The sequence below is a fragment of the Nomascus leucogenys genome, chromosome 8, assembly GCF_006542625.1.
Source record: "Nomascus leucogenys isolate Asia chromosome 8, Asia_NLE_v1, whole genome shotgun sequence".
Taxonomy (NCBI): Eukaryota; Metazoa; Chordata; class Mammalia; order Primates; family Hylobatidae; genus Nomascus; species Nomascus leucogenys.
This window is the reverse complement of record NC_044388.1, coordinates 104,356,911-104,369,487: the sequence shown is the minus strand read 5'-3', so window position 1 is coordinate 104,369,487 and position 12,577 is coordinate 104,356,911. Positions and strand designations below refer to the sequence as shown.

The 12,577-nt window shown below is 53.2% G+C and overlaps 1 protein-coding gene across 12 annotated transcripts in view; it reads right to left on the bottom strand.

The window, feature by feature from the left end:
- The window catches only part of DNM1 (dynamin 1), a 51,551-nt gene that overhangs the window by 20,374 nt on the left and 18,600 nt on the right, over positions 1-12,577 (bottom strand). For 10 of the 12 annotated variants that reach the window (XR_004031434.1, XR_004031433.1, XR_004031436.1 and 7 more), the window contains exons 7-11: positions 12,203-12,345; positions 11,940-12,075; positions 11,676-11,743; positions 8,360-8,498; positions 443-529 (exon numbers count right to left, since the gene is read on the bottom strand). Coding sequence is in view for 8 of the 12 variants with exons in the window: in XM_030817924.1 (XP_030673784.1) it covers positions 443-529; positions 8,360-8,498; positions 11,676-11,743; positions 11,940-12,075; positions 12,203-12,345 (573 nt within the window). In the remaining 4 variants the exon portion in view is untranslated. Of the gene's footprint in view, positions 1-442; positions 530-8,359; positions 8,499-10,135; positions 10,275-11,675; positions 11,744-11,939; positions 12,076-12,202; positions 12,346-12,577 lie in introns of all 12 variants that reach the window. The other 2 variants (XM_030817918.1, XM_030817923.1) reach the window with 1 other exon arrangement.

Genomic DNA, 12,577 nt, shown 5'->3' with positions numbered 1-12,577 from the left:
GGTGAAACCCCGTCTGTACTGAAAGTACAAAAATTACCCGGGCATGGTGGCGCACGCCACCTCCCAGTAGCCTCCCAGCTACTCGGGAGGCTGAGGCAAGAGAATCGCTTGAACCCATGAGGCAGAGGTTGCAGTGAGCTGAGAGATCACACCACTGCACTCTAGCCTGGGCGACAGAGCAAAGACTGTCTCAAAAAAAGAGTTCTGTGGATGGATGGTGCTGTGCAACAATGCAAATGTACTTAGTGCCACTGAACTGTGCACTTACACATGGCTAAAGTGGTATGTTATGTGTATTTTACTACAATAGAAAAGAGAGAGAAGCAGAGAGTCAGTATGAGAGAGAGGAAGACTGAGACAGAAGAGACAAAACAAGAAGGAAGCAACCCCAGGGCCAGGAGTGGAAGGAAGGCGTGGCCAGGCCGGGTGCTGCGGGGCTCACCTGCTCCTTAGTGCGGCCCTCGCGCTCCCGGATGTGGGTGGTCACGATGCGCTCCATCTCCTCCCGCAGCCGCGGGTACTGCTGGAGCTGGGGAAGGGCAGGAGGGCAGAAAGCCACGTACACAGAGGGCACGGGCAGGGAGCACCCACACCCCACGAGTCCAGGGATCCGCGGCGCAGGGTGGGAGGCACACACAGAATGCCCACAACGCCGGGAAGAGAGACCTGGGGTCCCAGGACGCTGATGGCACCAAGCCACGGCCACCCCTTTCCCCCAAGTGTGGGTTCCAAATGGCGATTCAAGGGTCTTCCTGGTTCCGGGCCCTCTTCACTGGCCTACCTGGGCAACTTCAGGGCAAAGGGGTGGTTCCCGTGGGAGAAAGGCCATGGGAATGAGCCTGCCCTGCAGACTAGTTAGGTTGAGGCCTCTGGGGACCGTTAGCTCCCAAGGTGTTCCCTCATACTCAGGGCTACCCCGTGCCTTCCTAAAGGCGTGGAGGGACAGCTAGATGGGGAATCGGGCAGGGGACAGCCTCTGGATTCCTATCCAGGAGGAATCGGGGGAGGACAGGGCCCAAGGTGCCAGTTGGCCTCCTGAGTCAGGCTGGGACAGGCAATGCTCCTTGTCAGAGCTGGGGAGGGGGTTCAGGGGAAAACCAGCAGTCACACCAGAGGACATGCAGGAAATACAAGCAAAAGCATGCGAGGGCTGGGGGACATGCGAGGCGGGGGCCAGCAGCATGAGCAGTACCCCGCGGGGCCTGGCTGGGCCCTGGCCCTCTTGGTGGAATCCATTCAGCTCTGTCTCCCTTGCATGCCCCTGCCCGGCACCACCATCCCCAGTCACATCTGCCCAGCTCTGGCCAGCCACAATGTCTTGACCCCACTCCTTTGGGGTAGGAGCTCAGCAGCACCTCTTTCCCCCCAGTTCTTATGAAGGGAGGCTGAAGGGGAAGTTGCTCCAAGCCCGTCCCCCTCTGCCTGTGAATCGTGCCCTCAGCTCAGTCGGGCTCTGGACACAACCCAGGTGATTCACTTGACTACAGGGTTCTGCCCGACTTCAGCTCCTCCAGAAAGCCTGCCCCGACTGCCTGAGAGCTGAGTTAGGGGCCTCTGTCCACTCCTCTCCCACTCCACCTCCTCCAATCAACTGGGTGGCACCTGCCCCCGAGGCAGGGCTGGGGCAGGGCCAGGCCCACGGCCAGTGCTGGAAGAGGGCGTGTTGGAGAATGAGGGAATGAATGAAGGATGGATGCCAGGGTGAGTGGCACAGGGTCCTTGGCCCTCTGGCCCATGATCAGCTCTTCTGGGGAGGAGACTCATTGCATTTCTGATGGTGGGAGCCCACCCCCAGGGGCTCCAGTCCTGTGGGCCCACCCTCCTCACACGGTGGCCACCTGGGGCCCAGGCAGCATGATGGGGCAAAGCTGAGAGCACTCCTCATCCTTCTTCCCGTGGCTTGGTCAGGCCCTTCAGGTGGGTCCCCCAGTGGAGGAAGAGGCCCAGGGATTGGTGTGCCTGAGTCACAGGTGGTGATTCTGAGGGCAGGATGGAGGCCAAGGAGTTTTGAGGAGAGGCATCGGGAGAGGCAGGAGGATGGGGAGAAAGCAGGGCCCTGGATATTGGTCCAGGATGCCAACACGAGGGATGCCCACATCACACCCATCATCCCGTGGCTGTGCCAAGGGCGTGGCTGATGTGGCTAAGCTCAGGAGACCTGAGGGAGGGGCAGCCTGAGACCAGGGGCTTAAAAACAGTGACTAGAGGGGCCCTGTGAACCCCACTACTCCTGAGGCTCAAGGAAGGGCTCCCACTCTTTGCAGTCTCCAAGTCTGGGCAGACATTTCGGACTGGGTCACCACCACCAGGCCTCCTCCGAGGTGGTCCCAAGTGCTCCCTCCCAGGGTAGAGTTTGGAGGAGCGGGGAGAAGGAGGGAGGAGGAGGGAGCAATTTGCCAAAGAGCATGACCAATTCTCCCACTAACCGCCGGGATGTCACATGTCTCAAGTTTTCCACGTGTCACCCATGGCAGGGCAGCCTCCGCCCCTTTGAGAAGTTCTGTTCCCTTTGAGCATCTTTTTCCATTCTGGCTGCCTCTGAACATTTCCAGGACGTTTCGCCAGCTTTTCAAAAGGAACTTTCCCCTCTCAGCCCTTGGCTGAGGGGGCAGTCAGCCTGGAGCCCACCGGGTTAGCAGTCAGGGACACAGCCCCTGGAGCCATTCAGACCTGGGTTCAAAGCCAGCCGCTGTCTGCTGACTCTCCTTAGAAAAATGACCAGACCGCTCTGGGCCTCAGTTTCTCCATGTGGAAAATGGGGTAGTAATGACACCTTCCCTCCTAGAGTTGTTGAGAGAACTGAGCAGCACACCCCATGCCCAACATTAAACTCTTGATTTCACTCAGACATGGCAAGTCTAATCCCAGCAGGGCTGGCAGTAATGAAAGTTCACTTATTAATACTCATTAAACTTCTGGCAGGAGTGACTTGCTAACCTTAGAAAACTCGAGGGGAGGAAAAAATATAGATATAAAGATAGGTGAGTTTTGCCTATAAGGAAAAAAATAATTATGATCCACTAAACCAATCAAAAGGCAAAAGTGGCCGGTCGCGGTGGCTTGCACCTGTAATCCCAGTACATTGGGAGGCCGAGGTGGGCAGATCACCTGAGGTCGGGAGTTCGAGACCAGCCTGAACAACATGGAGAAACCCCATCTCTATTAAAAATACAAAATTAGCCGGGCATGGTGGCATGTGCCTGTAATCCCAGCTACTCGGGAGGCTGAGGCAGGAGAATCACTTGAACCCAGGAGGTGAAGGTTGCAGTGAGCTGAGATCGTGCCGTTGCACTCTAGCCTGGGCAACAAGAGCAAAACTCTGTCTCAAAAAAAAAAAAAAAAAAAGGCTAAAGTATCAGTTTCCTCCTTTTAGACCAAAGCTTTCCTTTTCAAATATTTGTTGATCAGTTTTTTCTGCTCACAAAAATCACACAGACGGCAGGGCACAGTGGCTCATGCCTGTAAACCCAGCACTTTGGGAGGTCGAGGCAGGCAGATCACTTGAGGTCTGGAGTTTGAGACCAGCCTGGCCAACATGGTGAAATCCCGTCTGTACTAAAAATACAAAAATTAGCTGGGCATGGTGGTGCATGCCTTTAATCACAGCTACTCAGGAGGCTGAGGCACAAGAACTGTTTGAATCCAGGAGGCAGAGGTTGCAGTGAGCCGAGATCGTGCCACTGCACTCCAGCCTGGGCGACAGAGCAAGACTTTGTCTCAAAAAAAAAAAAAAGAAAAAGAAAAAGAAAAAGAAATCACAGACTCACTGTAAAAGATTAGAGCATGACTAAAATTTATGAAATGGGCTGGGCACGGTGGCTCACGCTTGTAATCCCAGCACTTTGGGAGGCCAAGGCGGGTGGATCACCTGAGGTCAGGAGTTCGAGACTAGCGTGGCCAACATGATAAAACCTCGTCTCTATTAAAAATACAAAAAATTAGCTGGGTGTGGTGGCGGGCACCTGTAATCCCAGTTACTTGGGAGGCTGAGGCAGAATTGCTTGAACCTGGATGGCGGAGGTTGCAGTGAGCCGAGATTGCACCATTGCACTCCAGCCTGGGCAACAAGAGTGAAACTCCATCTCAAAAAAAAAAAAAAATAGTAATAATAAACATAAATAAATAAATAAAAAAAATTTGTGAAGTGAAAATAAAAAGATTCCTATGGTGAATACGCCTTTGAGATTTTATCATTCACATATATTATTTTTTCTCCAAAATACCATACATTCTTTTCTGAAACCTCCCTTTTTTTTTCCCAACAATATGCTGTGGAGGGACAAGTGAATCTCATCTTTTTTTTTAATTTTTAATTTTCTTTTTTTTTTTTTTTTTTTGAGACAGAGTCTCGATCTGTCGCCCAGGCTGGAGTGCAATGGCTCAATCTTGGCTAACTGCAACCTCCGCCTCCTGGGTTCAAGCAATTCTCTGCTTCAGCCTCCCAAGTAGCTGGGATTACAGGCACCCGCCACCACACCCAGCTAATTTTTGTATTTTTAGTAGAGACAGAGTTTCACCATGTTGGCCAGGCTGGTCTTGAACTCCTGACCTCGTGATCCACTCGCCTCAGCCTCCCAAAGTGCTGGGATTACAGGTGTGAGCCACCACGCCCAGCCCCCCACCCTCTCTTTTTTTTTCTTTGAGACAGAGTCTCGCTCTGTCACCCAGGCTGGAGTGCAGTGGCATGATCTTGGCTCACTGCAACCTCCGCCTTCCAGGTTCAAGTGATTCTCTTGCCTCAGCCTCCTGAGTGGCTGAGATTACAGGTGCCCGCCACCACACCCAGCTAATTTTTCTATTTTTAGTGGAGACAGGTTTCACTACTTGGCGAGGCTGGTCTCAAACTCCTGATCTCAGGTGATCCACCTGCCTCGGCCTCCCAAAGTACTGGACTGGGATTACAGGCATGAGCCACTGCACCTGGCCAGGTTTTTTTTTTTTTTGATAAGGTTTTGCTCTGTCTTCCAGTCTGGAATGCGGTGGTGTGATCACAATCAGAGCTCACTGCAGCCTTGACCTTCCAGGCTTAAGCAATCCTCCCACATCAGCCACCTGAGTAGCTGGGACTACAGGCGTGTGCCATCATGCCCAGCTAATCTTTTTATTTTTTGTAGAGACAGGGTCTTACTATGTTGCCCAGGCTGGTCTCTAACTTCTTTTTTGTTTATTTTAGAGACAGGGTCCCTAAAATAACCCAGGAGTGCAGTGGTGCAACTGAACTCCTTGGTTCAAGCCATCCTCCTGCCTCAGCCTCCCAAGTAGCAAGGACTGCAGGTGCACACTGCCACACCTGGCTAATTAAAAAAAAAAAATTTGTAGAGACAGGGTTTTGCTATCTTGCCCAGGCTGGTATTAAACTTCTGGCCTCAAGCAATCCTCCTGCTTCAGCTTCCCAAAGTTCTGGGATTACAGGTGTGAGCCCAGCCTATATAAACATTTTAATGGGTGCATAATATTCTATTGAATAGATTTATCACAGTTTACTTAACTATTTTCCTATTGGTGAATATTTAGATAGTCTCCAGTTTTTCTTTTTTTCCTTTTTCTTTTTTTTTTTTTTTTTTGAGACGGAGTCTCACTCTGTTGCCCAGGCTGGAGGGCAGTGGTGTGATCTTGGTCACTGCAACCTCCGCCTCCCAGGTTCAAGCAATTATCCTGCCTCAGCCTCCCGAGTAGCTGGGACTACAGGCATGTGCCACCATGCCCGGCTAATTTTTGCATTTTTAGTAGAGACGGGGTTTCACCATATTGGTCAGGCTGGTCTTGAACTCCTGACCTTGTGATCCACCCACCTCAGCCTTCCAAAGTGCTGGGATTACAGGCATGAGCCACCGCGCCTGGCCAGATAGTCTCCAGTTTTTCAATATTCTAAATAACCTGACAATGAATATCTCTGTGGATAGAGTTTTGCTTTTCTTTCTCTGCGATTGTTTCCTTAGGATAGATTCCTAGAAGATTGATTACTAGATGCAAACATTTAAAAACCATGAAACACTTTGACTCTCATCCAAAAGGAAAGCAGTAATTATGGTAAAATTTGGAGACAACCCAAATGTCCATCAAGAAGCCACTGTTGCCAGATGGTGGCTCATGCCTATAATCCCAGCATTTTGGGAGGCTGAAGCAGGAGGACTGCTTGAGGCCTGGAGTTCAAGAGCAGCCTGGGCAACATAGTAAGATCCTGTCTTAACAAAAAAATTACTAGGCCAGGCGGGGTGGCTCATGCCTGTAATCTCAGCACTTTGGGAGGCTGAGGTGGGAGGATCACTTGAGGTCAGGAGTTCAAGACTAGCCTGGCCAACATTATGAAACCCCATCTCTACTAAAAATATGAAAAATTAGCTGGGCGTGGTGGGAGGCGCCTGTAATCCCAGCTACTTGGGAGGCTGAGGCAGGAGAATCACTTGAACCTGAGAGGTGGAGGTTGCAGTGAGCCGAGATGGCACCACTGCACTCCAGCCTGGGCAACAAGCGTGAAACTCTGTCTCAAACAAACAAACAAACAAACAAACAAAAAATTAGCTGGGTGGGGTGTGGTGGTAAGTGCTTGTAGTCCCAGCTACTTGGGAGGCTGAGGCGGGAGGATCGCTTGAGCCCAGTTTGAGCCTGCAGTGAGCTATGATTGTGCCACTGCACTCCACGCTGGGAGATACAGCAAAACCCTGTCTCTAAAAAAGAAAGAAAAAACAACGGGATAAGTACTATAAATACATCTATAAGGATGTTCACTGTAACATCGTTTGTGAAGGCAAAAAAAAAAACAAAAAAACTGAAACTTAAATGTCCGTCAAGAGGACATTGAACATATAAATCATGCCACATTTCTACAGTGGAATACAACTCAGTAGTTAAAGAGCATGAGACCGGCCGGGCGCGGTGGCTCACACCTGTAATCCCAGCACTTTGAGAGGCCAAGGTGGGCAGATCACCTGAGGTCAGGAGTTCGAGACCAGCCTGGCTAACATGGTGAAACCCCATCTCTACTAAAAATACAAAAATTAGCCAGGCATGGTGGTGCTCACCTGTAGTCCCAGCTACTTGGGAGGCTGAGGTGGAAGTACCGTTTGAACCCAGGAAGTGGAGGTTGCAGTGAGCCGAGATCATGCCACTGCACTCCTAGCCTAGGCAACAGAGTGAGACTGTCTCAAAAAAAAAAAAAAAAAAAAAAGGCATGAGACCAATCTTTATGTAGCAACATACAAGGATTACACAACACACTGCTCAGTAAAAAAGAATGCGTGGTGGCTCATGTTTGTAATCCTAGCACTTTGGGAGGCCAAGGCAGGCGGATCACCTCAGGTCAGGGGTTCGAGACCAGCCTGGCCAATGTGGCAAAACTCCATCTCTACTAAAAATACAAAAATTACCCAGGTGTAGTGGTGCATGCTTGTAATCCCAGCCACTCGGGAGGTTGAGGCAGAATACTTGAACCCAGGAGGCAGAGGTTGCAGTGAGCCAAGAGGGTGCCACTGCACTCCAGCCTGGGCGACAGAGCAAAATTCCATCTCAAAAAAAAAAAGGAATGGAGATGACTGATGCTTATTTGAAACTCAATGCTAAGGCGGATGTGCCTCCACCCACCAGCATAGGGAAGTCCTTCAGATATAGGTGAGGCTGGGCTCACCCCTGGCGCCTCTGATTTAGCCTGCTGGAGAAGCTCCTGCAGGTAACTGATTCTCTTGCACTCCCCTGGGAAGTACTGCTTTAGACAACCTGGCTAAGAATCCTCAAAATGCCCAAAAGCAGACAAATAGGAAAAAGGCATCTAAAAAGTCACAGACAACTCAAAAGAGACCGCCCCTGTCTCTCACGCACGGATTACTGTAAAGTGAGTAATCCAATATGCTTTCAGGCAAATTGGTTTTGAGGAACTAGGACAGCTCCCCCTGCCCAGGAGGCCCTGACCTCAGACCCCTTCCTCTGTCCTTCCTAAATATGAATCACACTCTGCTTCTCTTTTCTGAGACTCTGTTTTGCCATCTGCAAAATGGGAATAACAACACTACCCACGTCTTAGGGTGGTTGAGAGGACTGAGTCAGATAGTAAGGGCAAGCACTTAGCCCGTGCTTGGCACATAGTGGGTGCTCAGTAAACAGCTGCCATCTCCTTAACATCATCTTCATCATTAGCATAGGTGCCACCAAGGAGGCTTGGGTTGGAGTCAAGTCTTCTAGTAGGGATGGGGGCCTGGAGGGGTCATGAGTGCAAGTACCCAGGGTTAGAAACTGGCAGGAAACACTAGGGCTGGGTCCCTGTGGGTAGCCGTGAGGCCGGCTCAGCGGATCCTTCTGCCCACGGGAGGCCGTGGCCACAAGGAACGGACGGCCAGGCCCAGCCTCGCCCAGGCGGCCGTCATACCTTTTCGCTACACTTTCTGATGGTGGATGTGAGCTCACTGACTACCATATCCACACACTTGATACTGGGCTCTTTGAGCTTCTGCACCTGCTTTTTCACTGTAGCTTCAAAAGCGAGGTCAGGTGTGAAGAGGCCCGTCCTGCACCCGGGGAGGAGGTGGGGACAGGAGGAGGAGCAGCCGTGGGTGGGGAGGAGAAGTGGGTGAAAGCCGAGCAGGGACAGGAATCCAGGGGTGGAGAGGATGGCACGGGCACAGGGGAAGAGAGAGACATCGACACAGATAAAGAGAGAGAGAGAACAGAAGACAATGTGAGCGTGGGACCGGCCCTCCCTTGCCACCCGGGGTTGGCACCTCCCAGGTGCTGCCAAGCATCCCCTGGGTTCCACGGGTATGGCCAGAGGTACGAGGGACCGAGCCCCTGCTCCGTACAAGACCCCTATTGAGTTCAGATCCTCTTCTCAGGGATGCTCCCCTGCTCCTCGGCCTCACTGAGGCTGCCTGCTCTCTCCCAGTGCCGTCTTTGTCCACAGCCTTGGGTTCTCCTAAGGAGCTGACCCAGGCCAGGACAAGGCCATGACCTCATCCACCCATCCTGTTCAATTCTACTTTTCCCAGTGTCCCGGAATTTGCTGCATCCTGACTCCAAACCTCAGTACCATTCCCTATCTCTAGGGTTGCCGCATCCCGCTGCCCAGGCCATGCACTGCACAACTCCAGGGGGGTCCATTCCCATAAACCATGGTGCAGAGGCTGCCTCCTGGGGTTGCAGTATAGCAGCCTGACCTCCACTCTCCAGCTCCCTGCTCTAGTCCTGCCCCTCCCTTTCTCTTCAAGGGGCATTCCTTGCCTCTCCTCCACAGGGGTTTGGTGGAACCAAAAGACAGAAAGAGAAGAGGAAAGACAGAAAGAGTAGAGGTGGTGATAGAGAGGGGCCGGGACAGCAGTGGGGAGAGGAAAGGAAGGGAGGCTGGAATCGAGGAGCACTGGACTTGGAGTCCAGAGCCATGGCTTCAAGTAACAGCTCTGCCACCTCCTGACTACTGTGACTTGGGCAAGCCACTTGATCTCCTGGAGCTTCAGTGTTCGTGCTGTGAAATGGGCACCATCCTCCCTGTCCTGCCTCCCTGTGTGCTTCTGTGAGGCTTGGATGGTGGGGCAGATGGGAGAAGGGCTCTATCCCTGGAAAGCCAGATGTGGATGGAAGGGAGGGAGAGGCCCTGCGTGAGGGTCCTGTGTGAGGGTCCTGTGTGAGGGTCCTGAGTGAGGGTGAGATGAGTATGGGGAGGATGAAGGACAGCGGGGAGACAGGGCACCTGCTAGTCCTGGGTCCTCTGCACCCCCTCTGGCCACCCAGGCCCACCGAGCAGTGCCCGAGAAGGCCCTGCACTTCACCTGTCTCCAAGGCTGAGGTTTCCCCAGACTCCTCCCTGGAGCTCCCAAAGATGACATCTCTGAGGACAGGGAGGGGGCTCAGGGTCCCCTCAAGCCCTATTCTCTGAGCTGGGAGAGCTCTTGGTGGGCTCTTGGGGTAAACAGCCAGCCATCATCCCTGTCTCACCCATGTCCAATCCCTGGGTCCCCAGGCCTGGGGGCCAGCGGTGGGTGAGGCCCCCTCAGAGGCACCTTGTCTCCTATTCAGTGGTGGCCTGCCTCCCCACCCCGCTGAGGTCTGTACATGCTACCGAGGAGGCAGGGGGGGACATGGGGAAGGAGCGCCTGGCAGCAGTGCAGGGCGGGGCAGAGGCGGTGGGGGCTGGCCCGGGCCTCCGGGTTACCTTCTTGGTGCACTGTCTAACGGTGCTGATTAGCTCCGAGATAACCATGTCCACACACTTGAGACACGGTTCTCGGATCTTCTTCACCTGCTTTTTCACAATGGTCTCAAAGGCCATGTCTGGGGTAAACAGCCCCGTTCTGAACGCCCGGAGCGGGAGAAGGGCACAGTGTCACAGGCCAGTGCCGGCCAGGAGGGCCAGGCCAAGGCGCCTCCCCTCCCCAAACCCATGAACTCTGCCCGAGGGGCCCTTCCACTACCCCTCTCTGGGCCTCAGTGTCCCCAGCTGTAAAATGGGAGGGAGGGGTTCTAATGAAGGGTTTTTTGTTGTGTTTTTTTTTTTTGAGACGGAGTCTTGCTCTGTCACCCAGGCTGGAGTGCAGTGGCGCAATCTTGGCTCACTGCAAGCTCCGCCTCCTGGGTTCACACCATTCTCCTGCCTCAGCCTCCCGAGTAGCTGGGACTACAGGCGCACGCCACCACGCCCGGCTAATTTTTTTGTATTTTTAGTAGAGACAGGGTTTCACCGTGTTAGCCAGGATGGTCTCGATCTCCTGACCTCATGATCCGCCTGCCTCGGCCTCCCAAAGTGCTGGGATTACAGGCGTGAGCCACCGCGCCTGGCCCTAATGAGGCTCTTTGGGGCAAGACAAGGTGGTTGAGAGGATTGAGTATCTGATATGTAAGTCCTGCTTCCTCGTAAGGGTCTGTGCATATAGGAGGTTCTATGGCCAGAAATGGCTTGAAAATTGCCAAACTTGGTTCTCCATAAGAGCCTTTCCAGGAATAGAGTGTTTTGTTTTAAGACTAGGAAAGAGATCTTTTTTCTGTGAATTGGCCAGTGCAGTTATCAGGAACTAAATCCCATGCCAAATCTTGGAAATGAACCTGCATGAGAGCAGGGGACACTGGGTCTTGTTCACTGCCTAGCATAGGGTAGGTGCTTTAAATTTTCCTGCCGAATGGATTTGTTGGATGAACACAGCATAGATCTGGGTCTCTGAAGGGGATCTAAGCTTTTAAGGAACAGATTCCACCTCCCAATCCTGTTTCCTACTCCACAGGTTGCCTAGAAGGAGCGCAGTGGGATGGAATGGGACTGACTCTGGGCTAATGTGAATACAGGAGGGTCTAGAGGGTTGCAAAGTCCCCGGCCGTCATAAAAGGACACAGCCTCATACTTAGATGCTCCACCCCAGGCCCTACCTAGTGGTTTGGGCATCTTTGTCCGGTTACCCGGGTGGTACTGGGGGAGCTATCTCACCCTGGGGATGGGCCCAGCCCCAGAGGGTGTTTCCCTGGCTACCTGCACCCTGGGCTGTGCCCAGTTGGCCCAGCAAGTTGCAGTATGTGGGGTGGCTCGGGTCCACCTCCCCAAGCTACAGCCTGTCATGCAGGGAGCCAGAAAGTTGGGGTCGAGAGGACTGGGGAACAGAGCTTTCAGTCCTTCCTGAGGGAGGCCCACTTCATCACTCCCTGCGCCTCTGTCCCAGACCCCCTACTTCTGGGGTTCAGCCCCCCTCCCAGGCCCCAATACGTGCCTAATGCCATGGATATTCTTGATAGCATAGCTGATCTCCCTTCGGAGTTCCTTCTCATCAAACTCCATCTGTGTAGAAAAGCAGAGAAAAGGCTGGTCAGGGCCTGTCCTACTACCTGGGAGGTCAAGACAGGGCCCACCCCACACCCAGGGCTGGGCATCAGGGCCTCTGGGGTGGGGATCAGCAAAAGCACACGCAGAGAGAGTCCTGAGTGAGGGTGGGGGGAGTCCTGAGCCATCCTGTCCCCAGGGCTGCCTGACCTACCTTGACCAGCTCAAAAGGGAAGCGCTCGTGGAAGATTCGGTTAATGCGGGCTCCCCCCGACAGTTCATAGGTGTCGATCTGATCTCCTGAGCCCTCAATGCGCTTCTCAAAGTCTACGGCGAACTGCTGGACCATCCTGGGGGGAGAGTGGTGTGGCCTGAGGGGCCAGGAGCCGCCCAGCAAAAGGAACCCTGGGAGAGCCCCACGCTGAGAGGCTGGGGGCGGGGATTCAGTGTTAGGAGCAGGAGCTGGGGGAGCCTCACTGCAGCAGGGCCTTGGTCTTGCGAGCTGGGTCATCAGGGCGGAAGTTCTTGTATTCCTCCACCTCCTTCTCAATGGACAGCAGCTGGCTCTGCAGCTTGTTCCGCAGCCCCGGCAGCGTGTCCCGGATGTGATTCGTCAGTTGCTGGGGGTAAGGGCGAGGAAAGGGTTAAGGACAGATGGTCACAGGGCCAGGAAGGGACTTGGATGCCAGGGGACTGTGTGAATGTGGTGAGGTGGAGAGCTATGGAGGGCAGCCCTGCCACTGCTGCCCAGGCCACTAGCAAGAAAACTGGTTCATAGAAGGAGCTTGCAGAGATGTATTAGTTGAATTAATGAGTGCATAATTTTCAATAAAGCCAGAAATCTGGATTTGT